Genomic DNA, 26,180 nt, shown 5'->3' with positions numbered 1-26,180 from the left:
TCAAAATAAATTCCTTAGGTTTTTGGGATTTAAAATTAGAGCTATTAATGGGAGTAACAGGTTTTACAGTTATGACGAAATTAGAGCATTTATAAATATCAACACCCTGGAAGAACGTCGTTATCACCATGATTTGAAAATTCTGTATAGTTTGTTAAATGATACAGCAAATAGTCATTATCTATTGTCTAAGGTAGGTTTTAAATTTTCCTTCATACAGTACTCGAAATGCAGTTGAAACCACTTTTCATGTACCATTTCATCGATGTAATAATTATGGCCTCAATGAACCTATAACTAGAATGTTACGTCTAGCAAATCAAAATACTGAGAGGATTAATTTTAGTTCCACACCTAACCAATTTATACGCGACTTGCAACAAATTAGTATTGCCTCTTAATTGTTTTGTCTTGTCCACCTTTACCAGTCTGTTTCTAATTTGTTCTGTATGTAATTTATTTCTTTTAACTATTATATTTTATGTGTTATACAGGGTGTTTCATTAATAATTGTCCATATAGTAACTGGAGAAACCTTAGCACAAAATACGAAGATTTAACCTAAAACACTTAAATAAAATGTGGTTCCTTACTAAGTTACAGGGTGTTTTATCTAAAAATTTAAAAACTATTTTTGCTCAGCATTTTAAAACTATTCGACGTATTCTTTTTATACTTGGCAGGAAGTATAGGTACTGTACAAACTACTAAATTATGTTAAAAAAAAGTTTCTGTTTATTACCAGAGGCGTACGACGGGGGAAAGTGAATGGTCGACCCTTTCCAAATTCTACGCCACTGGCGGAATTGCTATCTTAGTTCAATTTTTGGATTCTCCAATACTATTTATGAAAATAATATACTCTTCATTCGTAACGATGAAGTCATTAGTTTTCGATATCTTTGAAGTTAAAAATGACACGACACGGTTATTTTATTAAAAAATAATCATTTTATCGTTACGAATGAAGAGTATATTATTTACATAACAAGTATTGAAAAATCAAAAAAATACACTAAAATAGCAATTTCGTCAGTGACGTAGAATTTGGGAAGGGTCAACCAGTCACTATCCCCTGTCGTACGCCTCTGGTAGTAGCTAGAAACGTTTATTTATCTTAATTTAGTAGCGTGTACAGTACCTACACTTTCTGCCAAGTATGATAAGGATACGCCAAATAGTTTTAAAGTACTAGGTACAAATAATTTTTAAATTTTAATCATATGAATCATGTTATAAATTAATCAAAATAACTGCCGTTTCATATTTAACTTCAAATATCTCGAAAACTAATGACTTTATCGTTACCAATGAGGAGTATATTATTTACGTAGAAAGTATTGGAGAATCTAAAAATGGCACTAAAATAGTAATTCCTCCAGTGGCGTAGAATTTGAGAAGGGTCCACCATTCACTATCCCCTGTCGTACGCCTCTGGTAGTAGCTATAAATGTTTGTTTATCATAATTTAGTAGGGTGTATAGTAGTCGCACTTTCTGCCAAGTATGAAAAGGATACGTCGAATAGTTTTAAAATGCTGAGCAAAAATAGTTTTTAAATTTTTAGATAAAACACCCTGTAACTCAGTAAGGAACCACATTTTATTTAAGTGTTTTAGGTTAAATCTTCTTATTTTGTACTAAGGTTTCTCCAGTTACTATATGGACAATTATTAATGAAACACCCTGTATAGCAGTTCTGTGGAAACCACGTGAAGGAAGAATAGTTATATTTTCAACGAATTTAAAAAAATCAATAAAAAGTCATTTTTATCATTCCGAAAACATTTTACTAAAGTAGAGTCATTTTTGCCTTATAAACAATTTGAATAACTTTGTTAATATTGACTCTAGATTAAAACTACTTTGGGATTTGAAAAGCAGGTATTTTTACACGAATTTAAAAAAAAAACTTTTCGCCTAGGTTAATTACGGTCAAAGCATGCGGTCAAAGTTAGCCACATTTTTATTTAATTTACAGCTACTTTGTTTATAACAATTAAGCAACCTAACTAGCGCCATTTTGAAGCTTAAGGTGTATATAGTTTATGTGTAAAAGTTTGAGTAAACTTTGAACTTCAATAAAGTGGTTAATAAAGCTTTAAAAATTACGTCCTAACGAAATCGATCCGTGGTCGGTGGAGGGGAATTATTAAAATCCGTGCACTCAAAAATGAAATTGATTCTTCAAACATATGCTGCGATTAATATCTCCGGAGCTTGTTGATGGATTTTGATCATAATTTTTTCAATTTTTATGTACTCATAGTCTTGTAGAGTACGTGATGTACCTACCTGACATCTGACATTACAAAATGTTAGGGGGAACCCCCCTTATCACTCAGGGATATGAAAAATAGATTACGACTGATTCTAAGACCTACCGAATATTCATATATTCTATATATTCTATATAATACATCTATATAATTTCATAAAAATCGGTCAAGCGGTCTCAGAGGAGTATGGCAACTAACACTGTAACAGGAGAATTTTATAGATGTAAATATATAGATGGCTATTAAAAAATGGGGATTGGTGATAGAAGAGTGAAAATTAAGGGCTGTATGTATTTTTTAATTCTACACCATATAAAGTTAAGGTAGACAATTTTGTCCAAAAAAATAAAAAAAAATGTCAGGGGGCAACCCCCTTATAATTTATGGGTATAAAAAATAGATTAAAACCTATTCTCAGTCTGACAGGATATACGTGTAAAATTTCATAAAAATCTGTCTACCCGTTTCGGAGGAGTATGGTAACTGGTAGTGAATGGTCAACCCTTTCCAAATTCTACGCCACTGGCGGAATTGCTATCTTAGTTCAATTTTTGGATTCTCCAATACTATTTATGAAAATAATATACTCTTCATTCGTAACGATGAAGTCATTAGTTTTCGATATCTTTGAAGTTAAAAATGACACGACACGGTTATTTTATCAAAAACTAATCATTTTATCGTTACGAATGAAGAGTATATTATTTACATATCAAGTATTGAAAAATCAAAAAAATACACTAAAATAGCAATTTCGTCAGTGACGTAGAATTTGGGAAGGGTCAACCAATCACTATCCCCTGTCGTACGCCTCTGGTAGTAGCTAGAAACGTTTATTTATCTTAATTTAGTAACGTGTACAGTACCTACACTTTCTGCCAAGTATGATAAGGATACGCCAAATAGTTTTAAAGTACTAGGTACAAATAATTTTTAAATTTTAATCATATGAATCATATTATAAATTAATCAAAATAACTGTGCCGTTTCATATTTAACTTCAAATATCTCGAAAACTAATGACTTTATCGTTACCAATGAGGAGTATATTATTTACGTAGAAAGTATTGGAAAATCTAAAAATTGCACTAAAATAGTAATTCCTCCAGTGGCGTAGAATTTGAGAAGGGTCCACCATTCACTATTCCCTGTCGTACGCCTCTGGTAGTAGCTATAAATGTTTGTTTATCATAATTTAGTAGGGTGTATAGTAGTCGCACTTTCTGCCAAGTATGAAAAGGATACGTCGAATAGTTTTAAAATGCTGAGCAAAAATAGTTTTTAAATTTTTAGATAAAACACCCTGTAACTCAGTAAGGAACCACATTTTATTTAAGTGTTTTAGGTTAAATCTTCGTATTTTGGCTAAGGTTTCTCCAGTTACTATATGGACAATATTAATGAAATACCCTGTATATTATATGACATATTTGTATACTAAATTGTTCCAAAATTTGTAAAAAATTTTAACTGTATTGGACTTGTCTGTATTCCATACCCCCGGTATGTCCATACTGAATTAGCCCCCCCCCAGGAAATTGTTTCTAGAGCCTCCTATGGTTAGCAGGTTTTTCTCCTGGAATGCATTTTCATTGGAGCAGGTGCTTCGGATTTTTTATAAATCAGGATTTAAAATCTGTTGATGTGAGTTGGTTTTCTATAGACATTGATTGGATATCCTGTGTCATCTCTTTGTGATTAGCCCATCCAGAAAAGGCAGTTTTATGTCTTGCAGTTAATGCAGTCCAGTATCTATCATGTTGACTGAAAGCGTTGATTGAGGTACCAATACAATACCTCAATCAACGCTGAAAGGTCCAAACAGCTTGCAGAACAAAAAAATTTTTGATTTTATTTGCACGTAGTTTTGTTCGTCAATTGACTACATGAATACTCCACTCTTTGACTCGGTTTCCAGTTTTATTGTATTATTCATTCTCGATACATTTAAGAGTTTTCAGACCTACAGAAAGTTTCTGCCGAAGGATAATATGCCTGATAGGAAGATAACAGAAAAACATAATCGGGGAAAGATATGTAAACGAAAAATATGTAAAAAAATGGTAGAGGTAAGAATGACAATAGGTGAGGTGAGAATGATAATCTTGGATATCAAGTAAATTGTAACGCAGAGAGTCGCGGCGAAATTAGATCTACGATAGAGCAGACCAAAGCCGATTTTAGAAATATGGTCCAGGGTATTATATGTAACAGCAAAGAACCAAAATTGGCAATGAGGATCCGCCTACTTCGCTGCTACGTATTCTCGGTATTACCGTTGTATTACTTTATGGTGTCGAGTCCTCAACTGTGAATAAAATCGATCTAAATCGCCTTGAGGCTTTCGAAATATGGTGCTATAGAAGAATTTTAATTAAAAGTTTCCTGGGTGGAGAAGATTCGAAATTCCACCATATAGAACGTCTCAGCAAGACTACTGAGATTATAAAACCATCAAGAAGAGAAAGCTGGATTATTTCGGACATATAATGAAGAGGTCCCAAATATAGTTGTTACAAAATATTATGCAAGGGAAAATAGCAGGCAAACGCAGTCCAGAACGACGAAGAACTTCATGGTTGAAGAATTTGCGAGATTAGTAATATGCTGTTGATACAAGCATATGCTATTTAGGGTGGCAGTGAATAAAATTAAGATAGCTATTATGATGGTAACCAACGTTCTGATGAAAGGACATGGTAAATGAAGAATTAGAGAGGCAAGAATGGAAAACACAACCAGCTAACTGTCGTGTAGGTATACAACAATAAAAATACAGTACAGCCTGCCACATCCATCCAGACCTGTCATATCCGGACCTCCCCATATCGGGACGGTTCTGCCGTCCACATCTACCGAGAAAGGCAATCCTGCTGTTGGACAACGCACTCTCTCATCCCGACCTAAAAGAACTAAAAGATGGAGAAATAAAGTGTCTTTTTTGTCCCCAAATGTGACATCCCTCTGTCAGCCTATGGATCAAGGTATTATAGATTCTATAAAACGTGTCTATCGACGAAAATTATTGACGGCGTTGATTACTGGAATGTATGAAGGAGAAAACATTTCAGAGATCATAAAAGAAGTGGTCTTGATATCCGGATTTTTTCATATCCGGATTGGTCTGTGCCACATTGATAAAATTATTGACGGCGTTGATTACTGGAATGTATGAAGGAGAAAACATTTCAGAGATCATAAAAGAAGTGGTCTTGATATCCGGATTTTTTCATATCCGGATTAGTCCGTGCCACATTGATCCGGATAAGGCAGGTTTACTGTATAAAAAATAAAACTAATCATATTTTCGATAAATAATATTTCAATCAAAAATGGAAATGGCGGGAAAAAATAAGATTAGTGGGAGTCTGAATAAGCTTGTTGAAAGAAACAACAAAGGCAATGAAAGATATTTAAAAAATGAAAAAATACAAATAAAATTGCAAACTTGCCCATCAAAAATTATTGTTTTGTACTACAGAATTCAAATTTCCTGCAAAACGATAAATATGACGATATTTAGTAGTTTATTAAGGAAGAAATCTGAAAAAAACTCAAACTATTCAGAAACAACTTTTCTGGTTCCGTTTGTAGATGGCGATACAATAGGTGTCAAAGACATGTGGAAAATGACAGCACATTATTGCGATGATAAATAATTAAAGTATAAAAACTTGTCAAAGTAAATATTTGGAAAATAAAAGATAATCATAATTTATAGAGATAAAGGAAAGCTGCTATGTTGTTTATTTATCTATTCAAATTTTTATATTTGCAAAACCACTTTGGACAAGAGCCAATCATGCAGATTGTCAAAGTCAAAAATGTGGTGTCATAAATATATTACAAGAGAAACATTCAATTTAGATATAAAACTCACACAATAGCACAATAGTTTTTAGTAGTAGAATATGGTACAATTTTGTCTATTTTGGAGTAAAATATTGGTTGTTGAAGAAAATATAAAGGGACAATTTAAGTTCATGTTTAATCCTGGTTCTGTGGTTTTCCCATTAACCAAATTAATGTCCATTTGGAATTTTTATAATATTAAGGTAATGTAATTAACCATATTTTCATTGTCAGCATTTTAATTAATAGCTGTGTTGTAAATCTTGTATAGCAAGAATTTTAGTATTTAAAAGTTGGAAAATCAAAATGTAAGAAATATTCTTCCAAAACAATACATAATAAACATTGTGTATTTATTTACCAATAAACAAATGACATGCAATTTCATGGCTTAAAAATAATTTTTGCGACATATTCCATAAATAAATAATCTTGCTATGCAATTTATAATAAATCCAAAGTATCTCATTCATTTTCTATATTTTGTAAACTCTCTAATCAACAAAAGGAATTAAAGAGATTAGTTATCTTTATGTTTGATTACAGGACAATAAGGAAACTAATTATACTACTAAAACAATCTTTTTCTCTGGTTATTTTTTAATTATTAGAGAAATTATTATTCTAGAAGAACGTAAGTCTCATAATTTTGTAGAAAAATACAAAAATATAGTGGACAACTAAAAAAGGAGATGATGTGGTTATTATTCAATAAAAGTCGAAAACATTGTACATCTTCTGTCATAATATCCTTCCAGGATTCTGGAAAACTGTACTAGCTTATATAGAGTTAGTAGTTGGGTACCATTATATTTTTGGAGTCACTTGGTTGTCTCCAAAACGTATTCGCTTCATGTGATCTAATATCTACCTGCTACAGATTTTACAGTAAAGGTCTCCATGAAACAATCCTATTGTATGCAGGTGTCCCTTGACTGGCTCACGTCAAGTAAGGAAGTCTGTTAAGACTCTGAATGGATTCCTGATTGTTTTCTGCAGTACTTAACCAGTGGCGTGCTGGCCATATAAATGAATCGGTGCAATCACCGAGAGGCCGCGGCCTCTTGAGGCCGGTCAAAAGGGTTTTTTTTTTCACAAAAAATTTTAGAGATAACAATTTTTTTTATTTCTAATCGAATGATATTAACAAAATATTTCAAAAATATTTTATTTCCATACATAGTGTTCGAGCCATTTCAATAATATTGCATCAATTTCAGTTGTATGTTTTATACACACCCTGTATTTCAAAATGGTTAAAATTAAGACGTTCAATTGAGTCATGAATAGGAGAATAGGTATTATTCGGCTGATAATATAAACACAGACTTTTAAACAAAATACGACTCAGCAATTGTATATATTTTGTTTAGAATATGTGTTTCTGGGAAAAGTTCCTTAAGTATTTTTGAATGGGTGCGTTCGGACGACCATATCGGCTGGCTGTCAGCATAAATCGGCTGAGTGGTTGCATCCAGCCGTGATAGGGAAAGCTTAGTAAATCTCTCAGCTGCTGACTTCCAGCGGTGACGTCTGACAGCTACTGCTGGCTCAGCTGTCCAGCCGCTGTGGTCGTCCGAACGCACCCAATGTTTTCGATTTTGCTGAGTAGACAGAACCAGGCAATGTATCGCGGTTATCTTGAAATTAGCGAGGATAGATCCATTAGAATAGAAATATACGATGTATAATATAGATTTTATAATATTTTTTATAAATGGAAAAACAATTTAAAACAAACAATGCAAACAGACGATGCAATACTAATGTCTCAAAGTGAAGATGATTTACAACGTATCTCTCTCTCTCTTGTCATTTCCCCATTACTGAGGATCGTGATTTCTTCCAATATTCCTCCTAACAATTTTATTCCAGTGGTCTCTATCTTCAGCTGCTCTAACGCCGATAACAGACGGGCGACTGTGGCCGGCCACTCTGTGGATCCACAAAAGTAGTTTCCGATTTCCGATGATTGACCCATGACCGTGGGTTCTTATGTGGAGTGGATGTTGCATCACAGACAAGCGACTGTGGCCGGCCACAGTCGCTCGCATAAGAACCCACGGTAAACTACTTTTGTGATCCAGAGAGTGGCCGGCCACAGTCGCCCGTCTGTTATGGTTATGGTGCTAAGAGCTTCGCAGAATGACTTTCCAGCTGAATTCTTAATTTGGTCGGACCATCTAGTTGGTGATCGTCCTCTTGATCTTCTCCCCGGAACGTCCCCAGAAACAATATCTCCAAACTATCGTAACCTCGGCGAATCACGTGACCAAAGAATTGCAGAATTCGTTGCAGACATATTGTGGACAGCCTTTTTTTAATTTCGAGTTGGTTTAGAATGGAAACGTTTGTCCTATGAGCTGTCCAAGGTATGCGCAGCATTCTTCTCCAGCACCACATTTCAAAGGCATCCGCTCTCAAAAGCACCACACTTGGACTCAAAGAATCCAAGTCTCTGACCCGTATAGAACTATTGAGAATACATGGGCATTCACCGGTCTCATCTTGATATTTTAAGAGATAGATTTGTTTTTACAAACTTTAGTCAGGCGACTCATCGCATTTTTTGCCATACCAATACGTCTCCGAACTTCTGCTTCACAGTTACCTTCGTCAGTTATACTAGACCCGAGATAGACAAAGGTGTTTACTATCTGGTATTCCTGTAACATTCCTGACGTTAGTCAGTTGAATAGTGTCGAATCTGTCGGCCACCACTATTTTTGTCTTAGCTTTATTGATTTTCAGACCAACTGTATTGCTTTCATACTCAACTCTTCGCAGGAGATCAAACATTTCTTACAACGTATGCTGCACCAATTTAACATAACCGCCAGAAAATTTAAGATGTTAATTTCCCCAAGAAAGACAAAATGCATGGTTATAACAGCAAATCCAATAAGATTTAAATTGGAGCTGGAGGGCTAATAGAACAAGTGATGGAGTTATAATATCTAGGCAACACGCTATCTAACTACGGAAGACTCGAAACAGAAGTGGAAGATCAAGTGAATAGAACAAACAGAGCCGCAGGTTGTCTAAATGACACACAATATGGAGAAATAAAAATGTCGGAAAAGAAATGAAAGGCAGAATTTACAAAACACTCATCAGACCAATAATGACATACGCGGCAGAAACACGACCCGACACAAGAGGACAAAAAAAATTGCTCGACACAGAGAGCTGAAACACAGAACAGAGGAGATGTTCCTTTGAGGAGATGTTCCAGAGGAGATGTTCCAGAGGAGAAAATCCTTTGAAAAATCGATGGTAAGACTCCATGGGACACAGAGCTAGAAGTACATTATATACAACGGAGATTCAAGGTGGACAATATTAATAACTTGATAAGAAACAGAAGAATAGAATGGAATGACCACATACACCGAAAGACGATCAGTGGGAAGACCATGAAAACGATGAAACGACAACTTACTAGAGGCACATTAAAAAAACAGATAGAGTCATGTTTATACAAATAGAAGAAGAAGAAGTATTTTTGTTTTATAAATAAGAAATAAAAGTTCTGATAATAGAAGATAAAACAAGGATGGGAGGCCGCTTTTTTATAAAATCACCGGGCCGCTTGAAAAGTTCCAGCACGCCACTGTACTTAACATGTTTGCTACTAAGTGACCCATAAGTATATGAGCCACATTGATTTTTCGAATAGAACAGTGTCTTACCCTTGAGCTGGAATCATACTGCAAATACTGGCAATTTAAATAGATGGTCTATAATCTATAAGGACAAAACTTAAGTAGGTACCCCGTGGATAGTGAACATGTTACACATCTATTTAATCCTCTGTACTATGATGGAAAATATTGCCATACAGAACCCTGATTTATCGCTCTACTTATTTGGAGATTATAGTTCACCTTTGGATTTGTGGATTTCACCTGATAAACATAGTTTACTAACGCACTGCCCTGTGGCTTATCCTGCTACTGTTATAAAGGAATATTTCTCTTTTATAGATTTAAAACAAGTTGACCCCATTCATAACTCATAATGTATTCTTAGATTTATTATTTTGTAATAATCCTCAGTCAGTAACTATAGTTGTCATAGTTGAGACCTCTGATTTAATATTGGAGAATAATTTTCTCACATTGCCTGTGAATGTGATATTTGTTTAGGCACTACTTTTAACTAGCTCTCATACACTGAGTCATACTTGGACTTTAAAAATGCTGATTGTTGTTTTCTTTATGATTATTTTGTACTTGAAAATTTTTTGATCAGGTATTGAATAATGGTATTTTGGTTAAATGGCAAATTTTGTTTAAATTAATTTAATAAATTCTCATTCAAAAAACAACTACATTGTTTTTTCTAATTTAAAGTCTCAATATAAAAACTTGACTTGAGAGTGTTAAGAAGTTTGTGTTCCTTGTTTGGACCAAAATATTCATTATGATGCCAAACAATTCTGGAATTTCATTAACTCATTTAGAATAGACGCAATAATTTGTTCTTAGGCAATAAGTGCTGTTATACTGGATCTGGAATAGCTAAACTTTTTGCATCTCATTTTTGTTCTGTCTACACTAATGAAGACCTTAAAATTGGCAACCTTTCTGATTCCGATTATTTAGCTGCTGTTAACGTTCCTGTCTATCATATAACTAGCAGAGGTATTAAAAGTTTATACGATAACTTGAGCTACGACCTTGATAAGATCCCTTTTTATTTTCTCATAAGTTGTGCTTATATTTGAGTTAACCAATTTCCATGTTAACACTTTTAAGTCTGCTGACACTGCTCCCGTGTTCACAGTGTTATCAATCAGGTACTACCGACAAGGCTACCATGTTTACATTTCAACAATTTTCCAATAACTGTATAAATGGGCAGATGAGACAAATATCTGATATTGGCCTGGAGCTGAAAGTGTTAACCAGTCACTTGTAACTGGAACACATGGAAAAACTCGCCACTCTAGTACATAAATCTGATGACAAGTTTATGTTAAAAACCACTGTCCTATCAGCAAGCTAAGTGTGATTCTCAAGTTGTTTGAGTTACTTGTGACTTGTGACCATATTTCTTTCTTGTTATTGTAAGAATATATACTGATATAATGTATTGAATATAGTGCTGTAGAGATTAGTTTAAAAATATTTGGGACATTACATTTTACATTCGATAGTGGTTAATGAAAAACTAACAGTAGTGCATCTAATGTTGTAGATTTGTCAGAATCCAGAACTTTCTTCATAGTGAGAGGTGGAGGAGTCTGTCAAGATATAGTACTTCCCTTATTTATCTTTAATTTGAGAGACTTAGTAGTTGGGTTTTAAATATGAATAAACTTCTTAAAAGTGTACGTTTAACAAATAATAAGGATGACCTCATAAAAAAGTCAATAACCAGACAACTGTCAGATAGCTGCAAAGAAATACATTATGCTGGAGTTGAAGAAAACAAATCTCCTAACTTTTCAGAGTTTTCCACTACAGAAGCAGCAACCACATTGTGTACAGCAATTGAAGCCATCTTCCTACATGGGTTAAGAGATACTTTGATTCATAAATTTAAGAAAGCTCTAGCTGATGTAGACGAACAGCCAGAACCAAGCTTTTGGGCACCTCTATTGATTATTTCTCATAGACAAATCATTGAACAGGTAAGAATTTCTCCCTATTTATCTTTCACACTCTTATCATATTTGTTACAATGACTAAATCAGTTCTTATCATCTATAACAATAATTTCTTAATAGAATTTTTCATACTGTTGCTATCAATATTTATTTTACTGTTTTAGATTACAAATTTATCTCAAATTACAACAGAGGTGGGCCAATGCAGGGTCTGGATACGACTGGCTTTGAACGATTGCCTGCTTTCATCGTACTTAATGAGCATTCGACAAGATTCTTCTTCCTTAAAATCATACTACAAAGTTAACGCATATGTGAGAGATGGAGAGCTTTTAGATGTAGCACAGCGGTTAATAGAAGGCGTGGAAGCATTTAAAAGTTTCACTTTGCCATTTAACTCCAGTTTACTAAATACATGGCCACTACCGAGCTTAATCTTATCAGGTATCTGGTCTCCGACGTTAAAATCCTGTCCAGTTGCACCCTGTGATGATGTAGCTCAGAGCATATCCATAACAGAGTCAATGAAAACTCAGTCTAACTTCGAAAACAGTTCTGATACAGATTCCATATGTTCTGTGATGTCTTATAATTCTCAGAGTTCAGGGTTGCGACAAATTGTGTCCTTATCAGAAGATGAAGTTCTAAAAATAATTTTAGCTAAAGATAAGGATCAGACAAGCAATTCTCAATCCTATGATGATTTGAGGTCTGTGTCTGGTTCCGATCATGACAGAAACAGTGACTCGAATAATATAAATTATACTGTTGGTAATTCTTTAAGTAAAAGAACTGGTTGGTCATTTGATGAGACACAGTTGCCTGAAAGTACTGAACCTCAAGAAACAAATGATGAATCTGAAGAAAAACTTGTTAAAGAAGAACCAAAGTCTATGGAGACTAGTTTTAATGCTCTTATTGAAAGTTACAACATGCTTAGCGGTGCCTTCATTAAGACGCCTGATTTTCGTGACGTTTGGCAGAAATTGGGCGATAAAACTGAAGTGCCAAAAGAAATTACGGTAAGCATTTTACAAATTTACAATAATTTTCATAGACTTCCAGATTTTTACTGTTTTTTTTTATTTCTCTAGAACGCTTTATTTCCTGCTTGGATTGCTCTTTTCATATCTACACTTTCGGTTATTCTGTTGACTAGTACTCCCAAATATTTGAAGGTTTCAACCTCTTCGAAGTCAGTTTTTTTGTCTTCTTTTTCTTGTTTACATTCATCTATTTGTTTTATTTTCACTTATTTCCAGACCTTTTATCTGTTGCTACAGTGATTAAATCGTCCGCATATCCTATTATTTGAACTGCTTTCTTGTTTATAGTTCTTGCATTTGACAGCTTTTTATTATTTTGTCTCGTGATAGAATAAATAGTACTGACAGCGCATCTCCTTGTCTTAATCCATTTTTTACTTTTGTTATTTCTCTTCCGGTGTCTATTAATGCTTGGGAATCTCGCATTGTCATTTCTATCATTCTTATAATTTTATTTGATATTTTACTCTCTTGTAAGTCTTGGATAATTTTCCTTCCGTTTAATTTGTCAAACGCCTGATTAATAGACTAAGAGCCGCTATAGGTGAAATTTCTTAATCATTTTAGGCACGATGGGACCCTATAACTTAAATAGTAGAACCTAAAAGAAAACGTTTGAACACTGTGCCGTCACTTTTCAGTGGCACATGCGTCGACAGTGGCGCATCAAACTTTCCACTTCTGGACGGGATAAATAAATTAAAAGTTACCCTCCCTTACTAACAGAATTAATTTTTTTTTATTTTTTTAAGTTCTATGTGATTAACACATAGGATTCAGCGTAATTTTAACCCACCACACCCTTTCCCCTGCCCCCACCATTACAAACTTCATTTTTCGTTTTTATTTTTTTTTGGTGGAATGCAATCAATTTTAAAATTTCAAAAAATTCACACGCATAGCTGAGGCTTTTATAAAACATGCCTATTTTTATAGACCCATAGGTAGAGTGTACATAACCTCAAAAAATTAAAAGAAATTTTTTTTTCCAAAATAGCGTATAACATTTTTTGAGGAATAGCTGCAGGTCTAATTTTTTCTTAATCTTGTGTGTTTTCTCAAACACTATATTTTTGATTTTTTTCAGATTTTTCCGTAAGGCTCCCCACCTTCAAAAATCCGCAAAACTGTTTTTTGGGGGGGGTTTTGGGAGATTTTCCCTATTTTATAGACTTCATAATATATCAAATCAATTTTGTTTTTATAGGTTATATGTAACTTGAAGTAACTGAGTCCTTTAGAATATTTAAAAATCAGAAAAACACGTTCAAAACCCCCTTAAAAAACAGTTTTTTGGATTTTTGAAGGTGACCAGCGTTACAGAAAAATCTGAAAAAAATTAGAAATATAGTGTTTGATAAAATACACAAGACTAAGAAAAATTAGATCTGCAGCTATCCCCAAAAAAAGTTATATACTTTTTTCCAAAAAAAAACTAAAATTTTTTTGAGGTTATGTACACTCAACCTACAGGTCTATAAAAAATAGGCGTGTTTTATAAAAGACTTAACTATGCGTGTGAATTTTTTGAAATTTTAAAATTGATTGCATCCCACCAAAAAAAATAAAATTGAAAAATAAAGTTTTTGATGGTGGGGGCAGGGAGAAGGGGGTGGTGGGTTAAAATTACGATGAATCTTATGTCTTGAATCACATAGAACTTAAAAAAATGAAAAAAATTAAATTCTGGTAATGAGGGAGGGTATTTTTTAATTTATGTATCCCGTCCATAAGTGGAAAGTTTGATGCGCCACTGTAGACGCATGTGCCACTGAAAAGTGACGGCACAGTGTTCAAACGTTTTCTTTTAGGTTCTACTATTTAAGTTATAGGGTCCCGTCCAGGAGCGTCATTTGAAATTTTGTTTGGGGGGGGCAAGCACATATATACAATACATTATATATGATGTTATGATGAATATTGATGTATTTTTTGTAAATTTCAGTCATTTTTTAGGGCCAGGGGGGGCAAATGCCCCCCCCCTGGATGCCCAAATGACGCCCCTGGTCCCGTCGTGCCTAAAATGATTAAGAAATTTCACCTATAGCGGCTCTTAGTCTATAAAGTGTAGGAAATTTTATGTGTTTCTCTGTCGTACTTGTATGTTTTCTGTTTTCTCTATTACTTTTTGAACGTATAGATAGCATCTGTCATGGATCTTCCTTGTGTGAAAATGCACTGATAATCTCCTATGCTTTGTTCGGTCTATATTGTTAGTCTCTCTTTAATTATACCAGTGAAGCAGTAATAAATAAGATTAAAATATAGTTTCTGGTTATTAATACATCTTTGTTTCCAGGTTGAACCGAAAGAGCCTACTGTTATAACATTCGATCCGGTGACCAGACCAGAAGTAAGTCTCGCTTTGCAAGTAGGAAAAATTGCACAAGAGAAGGGACTGGATTTACAGAATTACGAATGTGCCGATTGTAAAAAATCTGTAGCATTAAATACTAAGCCAAAGTAAGTAAAATTGTAACGTGTGGAAAATCCAATATGTTAAGTATATTTTGTATAAACTTCCGTTTATTTTTCTAAATTTTTTATAACCCTTGCTGTATGGTAAAAACGGCACCTTCATTAAGGCTTACAATAATTTCATACCATTGCGCCAACTCTGAATTTTGATTAATAACGCTGTAAATTCTTCTTCTTCCTGCTTCCTTAATAGGCTCGCGCCTGTTCCATCTTCGGATGCCTCGTCATCAGATACCCAGGTTGTCACTCCATCTCTTCCTTGGCCTTCCTATACTCCTTCAGCCGTTTGGTGATCTATCTCGTGCTAGCTTTACCAGTCTACCTTCTCCTATGGCTATACATACCATCCTTTTTTTCTTTTCAATGTCGTCATTTATGTTCTCTATATTACCTGAGGTCTGTGCTACGTTGTCTATCCCATAATGATTTTCCTGTGATATCTCGGACTATTTTCATTTCACACGTTTCCATCAGTCTATTTGTCCTTGTGGTGTCAGGTCTTGTTTCCGCAGTGTAAGTCATAATTGGCCTAACTACTGTCCTATAGATCTTGGCCTTTGTTTCTGTCCGTAGATGTGTGTTGCGCCAGATAGTGTGTTTAAGACATCCTGCTATTCTGTTGGCTTTGTTTACTTGTTGGGCAACTTCCGCTTCTGTGTCTCACATAACTGTGCATTAGTACTCCCAGGTAGCTGATACTTCTTTCTTGCTGGATTATTTTGCTGTCCACTTCCAGCTTGCACCTTACTACTACTACCTTATTGGATCTTTATAGATTACCATACTCTTTTGTTTTATTTGGTGCTATTATCATGTTGAACTTTCTTGCTGTTATATTAAATTGATATAAAAGTCTCTGAAGGTCATCTTCACTCTCTGCAATAAGTATGGCGTCATCTGCGTAGTCTACTATAGAGATAATTTCTTCACCCATTCTGTACCCGATACTCAGGTTTTTGACTTTATAAATAATTTCATCCATGATGAGGTTAAACAGCAGCGGGCTCAATGAGTCTCCTTGACGTATGCCTCTTTCCACTGGTATGGGCTGTATTAGTTTGTTATTATTTCTGGCCTGTATGTTATTCCTGCTGTATATGTTTTCGATAGTCTTGATAATATCTGACGGTGTGTTTCGTTTATATAACAGGTGAATTACGTCATTCAGCTCTACACGGTCGAATGCCTTTTGCAGATCTATGAAGCAACAGTAAGCCGGGACGTTGTATTCTAGTGATTTTTCCATGACTTGCCGCCTGACGACAAAAACTGCATCGTTACAGGATCGTCCGGATCTAAAGCCTTGCTGTAAATTGATATAAATAAATCTAAAATCAAATGGGTATATAAATGAGTTAAAGAAAGAAAAGAGATTTTGTGATTCGCCAGGTCATAAATATTTCTACAAGTATTAAGGTAGAGGCTTACTTGTAACTTATAGATAATAAAGTATATAGTTTCTCTAATCGGCTTAGTTCATGATGGGTTAAGCTGTTTTCAGTAGCCACTAGAGTCACTACACTAATAGTATTTATGAATGACAGTTTAAGTACTTTAAAAATGTGATTTCCATAAACTTTAATTACAATTTACGCCGTTATTAATCAAAATTCAGAGTTTGCACAATGATATGAAATGATTGTAATTTCTGGACGAATCTATTCATGTAAACTTTATTGCATTTGAGTGACATTATACTTTCCATAAGATTTGTGCGGTGTCCTTTAAATCCTTGTACAGTATGTCCCTGTAAGTTGTATCCATATGGAAAACTTTTTTATTAAAAAAGTTAATCTTCATAAAAAGCTCTGCATGGTCCAAAACCCACGATTTAACCATCAAATATAAATTTTTTTTGAATATTATACGAGGTATGTCAAAAAGTTTGAATTTCACTCAAGAGTAAAGTACATAGCTTTATTTTTCACAATATTGAAAATTGCTATTATGAAAAGTTGTTTGGAATTATAAACTATATTCTAGTATTTAATAACATCCTTCTAATTGAAATTTTTTTTTTGAAAAATTATGTTAACTAACGTTATTTTCAGTTATTTCAATTCTGATAACTCTTTTATTATTAATTTTACGAAAAAAAGTGATTCTTACTAAAAAGTTCTGCATGGTCTAAAACCTAAAATACAACCATCTTATGTAAAATTTTATCAATTTTATACGAGGTATGTCAAAAAAGATAAATTTAGATCAAAAGTAAAGTACCTTGTAATTACATACTGAAACATAGTTTTTAATTCTAAATAACTTATCATAATAACAATTTTCTATATTGTGAAAAATAAACGTATTTTACTCTTGAACGAAATTCATATTTTTTGAGATACCTCGTATAAAATTGATAAAATTTGACCTAAGATGGTTGTATTTTAGGTTTTAGACCATGCAGAACTTTTTATTAAGAATCACTTTTTTTCGTAAAATTAATAATAAAATAGTTATCTGAATTGAAATAACTGAAAATAATGTTAGTTATCCGAAATTAAAAAAAAATTCAATTAGAAAAATGTAATTGCATACTAGAATATAGCTTTTAATTCCAAACAACTTTTCATAATACCAATTTTCAATATTGTGAAAAATAAAGCTACGTTACTCTTGAGTGAAATTCAAACTTTTTGACATACCTCGTATAATATTCAAAAAATTTGATATTTGATGGTTAAATCTTGAGTTTTGGACCATGCAGAGCTTTTTATGAAGAATAACTTTTTTCGTAAAATTAATAATAAAAAAGTTTTCCATATGGATACTACAACTTACAGGGACATACTGTATATCATATATACAGTTTGTTTATTCTGTTCTTAATTTTTCAGAGTTTGTGCCTTTACTGGTGATTATTTTTGTAATAATTGTATGAGTACTGAATTAGTTCAAATTCCTGCTAGAATAATTCATAATTGGGACTTCAAAGCCTACCAGATATCCAAAAAAGGAATAAATTACTTAAACGAGGTTAAGGATCATCCCATTATTGATTTTAAAGTGAGTTGATTGTTTTTTTATATACAATTAGCTAACAGCATGAAATGAGCAATAGTAACATAAAATTATTGTGATAAGTATATTTTTCATAAAAGCTTGGCTTTAAAAATGTTTTAAGATTTTAGTAAAATCTGTACTTTAAAAATCTTCCCATCAGAGCAAAAACAAGAAAGAATTGATCAGTCTCGGCGTAGTTTGGACATGTTTAATTGGAATAAGTCGAGTTTTTGCATCGTTGTGTCATGATGGATGAAACATGGATCCACATTGGATGAAATACTTCACTCCGGAATCAAATCGGTAGTCATTTGAATGGACATCACCCGGAGAAAGCCGCCCAAAGCGACCAAAGACGCAACAAACCGTTGGAAAGGTTATAGCCTCTGTATTTTGGGACCCGCAAGGAATTATTTTCATTAACTATTTGAAACATGGAAAAAAATCAACAACGATTTATTTATTGCTTTAAAACCGGTTAAGATATGCAAATGAAATTTGCTAGGTTTTAAGAAGTAGCTATTGCGCATTTTTTGACATACAATTAAGAATTTTATATTCACCATTGGCGTGCATACGGGTATAAACATTTTAGATACATCCCGTATGCACGCCAATGGTGAATATAAAATTCTTAGTTGTATCTAAAAAATGAGCAATAACTATCTGTTAAAACCTACCAAATTTCATTTGCATATCTCAACCGGTTTTAGAGCAATAAATAAATCGTCAGTTTGTAAGAAACAATTCAACATCCCGTATCTCGAAAACGAAGCATTTGTGAACATATGTTTATAAAGCAAACGGTCATTATTTTTTCATGCAGAATTACCCCTTAAAGTTTGTCGCACTTATTTAGAAACACCCTGTATTGATGAATAACATGGCTAGTGGTTAAAGTACCTAACTTTTTTATTATCCCACATAAGCGAATAAACCAAAAAAGTAAAATGTTAGAAAGCCTAAGGCTACAGTTGGGTTTTAATTTTAATACACTCTGGGCCAAAATTAACGGGCCACCTTAAAAGTAGGTCATTTTTGATGTCTTATTTCTCCTAAACCTGTTGTCCGATTTAAGTGATTTTTTAATATGTTATAGCCTTATTCCTTGACAATATCGTTATAGTAATACTGTTGCTAAACAGGTAGATTTTCATTGTATACCGGGTGTACGAATCAAACTGTGTTTTTTTCTTAAAGTTTGCATCACCCTGTGGAATATTCTAGCATTTGTAGAATACTGAAATTAAAACCTAACTATAGCCTCATGCTTTCTCAACATTTTGTTTTTTGATTGATTCGCTTATGTTGGATAATAAAAAAGTTAGGTGCTTTAACAACTAGACATGTTTTTTATCAATACAGGGTGTTTTTAAAAATTTTTGGAAAATTTTAAGGGGTAATTCTGCATGAAAAAACATTGACAGTTTGCTTTATAAACTTATGTCCGCAAATGTTTCGTTTCCGAGATAGGGGGTGTTGAAATTTTTTTGACAAACTGACGATTTATTTATTACTTTAAAACCGGTTGAGGTATGCAAATGCAATTTAGTGGGTGTTATGACGTATTTATTGCATATTTTTTGACATACAATTAAGAATTTAATTTTCACCATTGGCTCCCATACGGGTAATATGATGGCTCATATTACCCGTATGGGCGTCAATGGTGAATATTAAATGCTTAATTGTATGCCAAGAAATGTGCAATAACTACATGTTAAAACCCACCAAATTTCATGTGCATGTCTCAACCAGTTTTAAAGTAATAAATAAACTCACCTACAAAATTAACCGCCCACCTTGTATTTCTTTCAATTTGCAGAAATTGTTAACCTTGGACCACATTTTATGAAGGATACGGTGAAAACTACCTCCGCGGAAGTGAAATAATAATTTTTTTAAAAAAGTCGTTTATTACAGCAAATATTAAATGAAAAAAATCTTCTAAAAAAATTCAAATTAACAATATTTTGGAAATAAAAGTCTAATTGAAAAAAAAAAAATTGGGTATCAATAATGAATGTTGCCGTCTCTAGCCCTTAGGACTTCTTGGAGCCGGTTTGGCAATCCATTCATGATATCCTGAATATCAGATTGGTGGATATTTTGCCACTCCTCTACCGCAGCTGTGTTCAGCTTTTCAAGGGATGCAGGGGCTGGTACTCTCGCTCTTACCCGTCTTTTGAGGTTGTCCCAGATATGCTCAATTGGGTTAAGATCGGGACTGTGTGCTGACCATGGTAGAACTTGAATCCCGACTTCAGTAAAGTACTCACGGGTAGATCTTGCGGTATGGTAACGTGCATTGTCATGCATTAGTCTGAAGTTATCACCAATGAATGGTGCAAAAGGCATGACATGGTCTTGGAGAACTTCTTACACGTATACTTGGGCATTCACACTGCCTCTACCGAACACAACAAGATCAGTACGCGCTTCGTAAGAAATACCTCCCCAAATCATTATTGACCCTCCTCCGTAAGCTACTGTTTCGGTTATAGCGCATGGAGCAAACCTTTCATTTTGACGCCTATAGACACGTTGGCGTCCACCTGGACCTTTTAGGGCTATTCTGTTCTCATCTGAGAACAGTATATTCTTCCATTCCGCCATAGTCCAGTTAGCATATTCTCGCGCAAAATTAAGTCTAGCCCTACGGTGTTGTGGGAGCAGTTGTAGTGCGCGAGCTGGACGGAAAGCCCTCAAGTTTATTTATGACAGTCTTCTTCTAATCGTTTGTCTACTCACACTAACGTTTCGCACCTCAAAAAGAGACCTACGAGCTTCAGGAGCGGTGCAAAAACGATTTCTCAATACTGTGGTGGCAATGAAGCGGTCATCTCGAACTGAAGTGTCTCCCGAAATCGTCTGATGGCATTTTGTACCGTAGTTCTGGATAAATCGAGCGTACGGGCGATATGACGTTGACTGTAACCAGCATCAACTAAAGCCACTGCCCTAGCAGCATCTGTTGGAGCGAGTGGCATTTTTAAAATCACAAACAATAAATAAGCACTAAAATTTTAACTTAAACAATATTCGCTCACAATGATATGAAATTAGAGGGATTGTTCAAGAATTGTTGTAAACACGGAAACAGATTTGCAACAATGTCGTACAACGACTATATGTCAAAAATCTTTCAATGACACAAATTTAGGAAACAAACTGTCACAGATAATGTAAACAAAACAATAATAAAGGTGGCGGGGTTAATTTTGCTGGTGAGTTAAATCGTCTGTATTAATGAAAAACATGGCTAGTTGTTAAACTACCTAACTTTTTTATTATCCAACATAAGCGAATGAATAGAAAAACAGAATGCTGAGAAAATATGGGGCTATAGTTAGGTTTTAATTTCAATATTTTATAAATGCTACAATATTCCACAGGGTGATGCAAACTTTAAGAAAAAAACACTGTTTGATTGGTACACCCGGTATACAATGAAAATTTACCTGTTTAACAACAATATTATTATTACGATATTGTCAAGGAATTAGGCTATAACATATTAAAAAAATCGCTTAAATCGGACAACAGGTTTAGGAGATATAAGATAGCAAAAATGACCCATTTTTAAGGTGGCCCGTTAATTTTGGCCCAGAGTGTATTTTATATACTCTAGAATTCTAGAATATTCCACAGGGGGTTCCAAACTTCGAGGAAAAAACACACTATCATTGTTACACACGGTATACAATGACACTTACCTGTTTAGGAATAATATTATTACATCGATATCCTTGAAGAATAAAGCATCATATACTAAAAAAATCACTAAAATCGAACAACAGGTTTAGGGAATACAAGACATCAAAAATGTCCCATTTTTAAGGCGGTGCGTTAATTTTGATGCTTAGTGTATTTAACTAACATGCTCTCTTGATGACAAATATATGATCTTTTGCTTTACATATGCTTAAGAACTTAAAAAATGCTTAAAAAACTAAACAACATACAATCAAATGTGAACGACCTTGTTTATAAATTTTATTACATCACTGACTATTATTAACTCGCCTATATGTTACAATGGCTTATTTCATGGCATACTATAATTAATATTACGGTTTTTTTTTGAGCTCTCTATGTTTAATAATAATAAATAATAATTATTTCAGGTACTAAATCCTTACATTTACGGAGTAGTTGAAGAAATGGCGAATTTGCAAATTTTAAGGAATCAGCTTAATTTCTTGAGGGCCTATTTATTTACTTGTAGAGAGCCAGTAATAGAGGAATTGCAGAAACAAATGTGGCCTAGAGAATATATGTATGAACACATTCACCAATATTCAATTTTGGTAAGACTTTTTGTTATAACTTTTTGGAGAGACAATTTGTTCATTACATATTATTGATTATGAAAAAAGGTCAATACTCATATGAGTTTATTGTTGGTAAAAGGTTGGGCTACCGGGTTCGAGGCTTACAATATTTGCGTCATCAGGTCCCAGTACAAAGTCTTCGAGAAACAAAACTACGAGATAAAACCATAAAACCTACATGGAACAAATAGTAAACAACTAAGTCAAAACTAAACATTGAAAGGAGGCAACTAAGTAATTAAGTGAGAGATTGACCAGACTATATAGTATATATTAAGACATAATACTAACATATAGTATACAGGGTGTCCCGGAAAATAGTGCGTTCCTTAAAGGTGTGGGTAGAATGCACCATTTAAAAGAAAACTTTCTTATAAATTCTTTTTCTAAAGTCATCTGTTGCCCGAAAAAATTAAAATAATGTCTTTTACTAAAATTTACATTTGGCAACACGGCAGTTTTATTTATTTTGACACAGCGAAGATAAAAATATACAAATTGTAAACACAAACAGTCATATCATAATCACCTGTAACCCCAGAATAGGTACATCGTATTGTTGTGATATTGTCATGATTTCGATCGCGAGTATCATGATATTATGTTAATTACGTTTAGTGCAAGATTTACAGTAAGGCTATTTACCTCGAAGAAAAACAAAATCATCAGAGAACCCGAATTTCTGTGTAAAGTGTTGTGTGCAGATAAAGTTTATTTTTACGAATGGTGTGTTTAACTTTCATGGTTGCCAAAAGTATGAATTTGTGGGCTGGGATTATTTTTTATAATTATCTGATTGAACCATTCGAACTTCCCAGAAGATTGAATGGAGAAATGTAGGTACTCAAATGTTTTGTACAAGAATTACACTGTACTCAGTAGATATATCTTAAAAACACCCTGTAATTATCTACGATAATTACTTTCAGTTATTTATGTCATCATAACAATATTACAACCTTCATTCGATTATACAAATATTGTTATCCTAGATCACGATTCACTAATAATTGCAGAGTCAATTATAAACACTTTTCATGGTCGATGCTGAATAGGCATTTCTAAATATATAAACAGCAAAACTATAACAAGGGAATTCTTATTATTATATGAGACATTCGTCATTCTATTTTGTGATCAGACGTAATATTTCCACATTAAAGATAGTGTCTCTTTTTCTTCACGAGACGTTCTTTGGGTGCGGTGCTACCAGCTTATGCTCATGCGAGTGTAAATAAAATAACTCAACAAGTAAAAGCGTATCAATTATTCCACCCCTCGGATAAGGGATAACCGCCCTCACCGGGAGCAGATAGCTTTAATGCCAGGGCTGTCATAGTTTGCCACATGTTCTATCGATACTTCTTGAAGACGTAGCTTTATTGTAATAAAAATTTTTCATTTAAGTTAAAACACTATACAAACCTTATTTATTAGATATTTAATAAACACAAATATTATGCTGTTTTTCTATCACTGTTATCAGTATTTTATCAATGCATATTATGCCTATGGTCGATGATTCATGATAGTTGAGTTACAGTAAAATTATTTTAGCACAGAAGAAGGAACGCAGCGCTGCCGGCTGTATTTGCTTTTCTGTGGATATTAATCAAATGCATTAAAATTAATAAATTATTTTTTTGAAAACGGTTGACTTTACAAAAAAATTTTATCAGACTTTTTTGCTCTAAATGGTGCACTTAGCCCATACCTTGAAGGAACGCACTATTTTCCGGGACACCCTGTATATTAAGACATAAACAACCATAATACTAACGAAATCTTGATAGTAGAGGACCAGCAGATCGAAAGAGTAAAAAGTACATTTACCTAGGAATACTTATAACAGAAAATAATGACTACACTGCAGAAATCAAAGTCAGAATCGAAAAAGCACGTTCTAATTTTAAATGAAAATGAAAAAAATCCTATGTAGCAAAGATTTAATATTAGCTCTTAAAGTACGCCTAACAAAATGTTACGTATACAGTGTACTATACTATGGAGTGGAATCATGGACGTTAAATGTAGAGACAATGAGACGACTTAACGCCTTTGAAATGTGGACCTATAGAAGAATTATGAGGGTTTCCTGGGTAGGTAGAGTTACGAACAACGAAGTACTGAGAAGAATAGGTAAAGAGGAGGAAGTTGAACTTACAATTAAAATAAGAAAACTACAGTGTCTCAGACATGTGATGCGGGGCGAGAAGTATGGCATCCTGCGACTCATAATGCAAGGAAAGATAGATGGCAGAAGAAGCATCGGAAGAAGACGAATTTCATGGCTGAAGAACCTGAGAGAATGGTTTGGATGCAGCTCAAAACAACTATTTAGAGCTATTGCCTCAAAAATTAAAATAGCTATGATGATTGCCAACCTTCGTAGCGGAGATGGCACCTGAAGAAGAAGAAGAAGGAAAAACAGGATATGGTACAGCCTTATGACGCAAGTGCCAGAGAATAACGAGTCTCGCCTGATCTCAGAAGAAGAAGAGCTCGTAGTTTTGTTTCTCGAAGACTCTGTACTGGGTTCTGATGATAAGGCAAATATTATAATCCTTGAAACCAGTAGCCCAACCTTTTACCTACAATAATCTACTTAAGTTTCTGAGTACTGACCTCTTTTCATAACCAATAGTATTATGGACTCACATGGCAACCTTTTCATCATTTGTTGTTCATTATTGTTTGTTTTAGGATCTTTCTGATGTGACTAGGGGTTTATTGGCACAACAATTGGAGAAAGTAGTTGCGTTTGGACGGGAGCATGTCTATAGTTGCTGGCTGTGTAGTCAAAAAGGATTTGTATGTGAGATTTGCAATAAGCCCAAGGTATTATTTCCATTTGACGTTGAATCTATCTTCCGCTGTGATGTTTGTAGTGCTGTGTATCACAAAACTTGTTGGAATTCAACGAAATCGTGTGGGAAGTGCAAAAGGAAAAAGGACAGAGAGGAATTGTCTCTTTTGGGTTTCGTCGCAAATGAATAGTGTTTTTGTTTCTCTACTTAATCAAACTCGATCTACTTATTACTTGAAATATAAAGTGGACTTTTATTTTATTGATCACACTTTCAGATTTATTTTATCGACGACTTAAGTCACAGTAATGTAAATTCTGAAATAAACATGTAGTAAGGAAAAGTATACATATAACATATTATTTAATTCGAGCTTTATACACACCTTTCACAATATGTAATTATTTCATCATTCATTTTTTTTAAATAAAATTATAACAAAGTGCACTGGAATTTATTATGTTCTAAAATAGGTATTAACAACGAAATATTCTAAAGGCAATAACTAATACGTTTAAAAAAAAGAAATCCGCATGTACAGGGTGTTAGTAAATAAGTATGAAAAACTTTAAGGGATAATTCTACATGAAAAAATAATGGTAGTTTGCTCTATAAACGTATGTCCGCAAATGCTTTGTTTCCGAGACACAGGGTGTTGAAATTTTTATTTCAAACTGCCAATTTTGTTGTTGCTCTAAGACCGGTTGAGATATGAAAATTACATTTGGTGGGTTTCATGAGGTAGTTATTGCGCATTTTTTGGCAAACAAA

General features: G+C 33.7%; 1 protein-coding gene across 1 annotated transcript; it reads left to right on the top strand.

The window, feature by feature from the left end:
- The first annotated feature begins 5,907 nt into the window (after positions 1-5,907).
- LOC114325139 (uncharacterized) lies at positions 5,908-25,854 on the top strand. Its single transcript, XM_028273086.2, has 7 exons — positions 5,908-6,333; positions 11,333-11,768; positions 11,909-12,766; positions 15,090-15,253; positions 18,103-18,271; positions 22,396-22,578; positions 25,306-25,854. The coding sequence occupies exons 2-7, from the start codon at positions 11,445-11,447 to the stop codon at positions 25,597-25,599; spliced, it is 1,992 nt and encodes a 663-aa protein (XP_028128887.1). The 5' UTR covers positions 5,908-6,333; positions 11,333-11,444; the 3' UTR covers positions 25,600-25,854.
- Positions 25,855-26,180: the final 326 nt, after the last annotated feature.

This window comes from Diabrotica virgifera, chromosome 10, assembly GCF_917563875.1.
Source record: "Diabrotica virgifera virgifera chromosome 10, PGI_DIABVI_V3a".
Classification (NCBI taxonomy): Eukaryota; Metazoa; Arthropoda; class Insecta; order Coleoptera; family Chrysomelidae; genus Diabrotica; species Diabrotica virgifera.
This window is presented reverse-complemented; position numbering and strand designations above follow the sequence as displayed.

What these genes read in the sequence shown, in the direction of transcription:
- LOC114325139 (XM_028273086.2), top strand. Translation starts at nt 11,445, where the DNA reads ATGAATAAACTTCTTAAAAGTGTACGTTTAACAAATAATAAGGATGAC. An exon ending in AAGTGCCAAAAGAAATTACG is followed by an intron (nt 12,767 to 15,089) that starts GTAAGCATTTTA and finishes CTTTGTTTCCAG; the next exon opens with GTTGAACCGAAAGAGCCTAC. An exon ending in TTCACCAATATTCAATTTTG is followed by an intron (nt 22,579 to 25,305) that starts GTAAGACTTTTT and finishes TGTTTGTTTTAG; the next exon opens with GATCTTTCTGATGTGACTAG.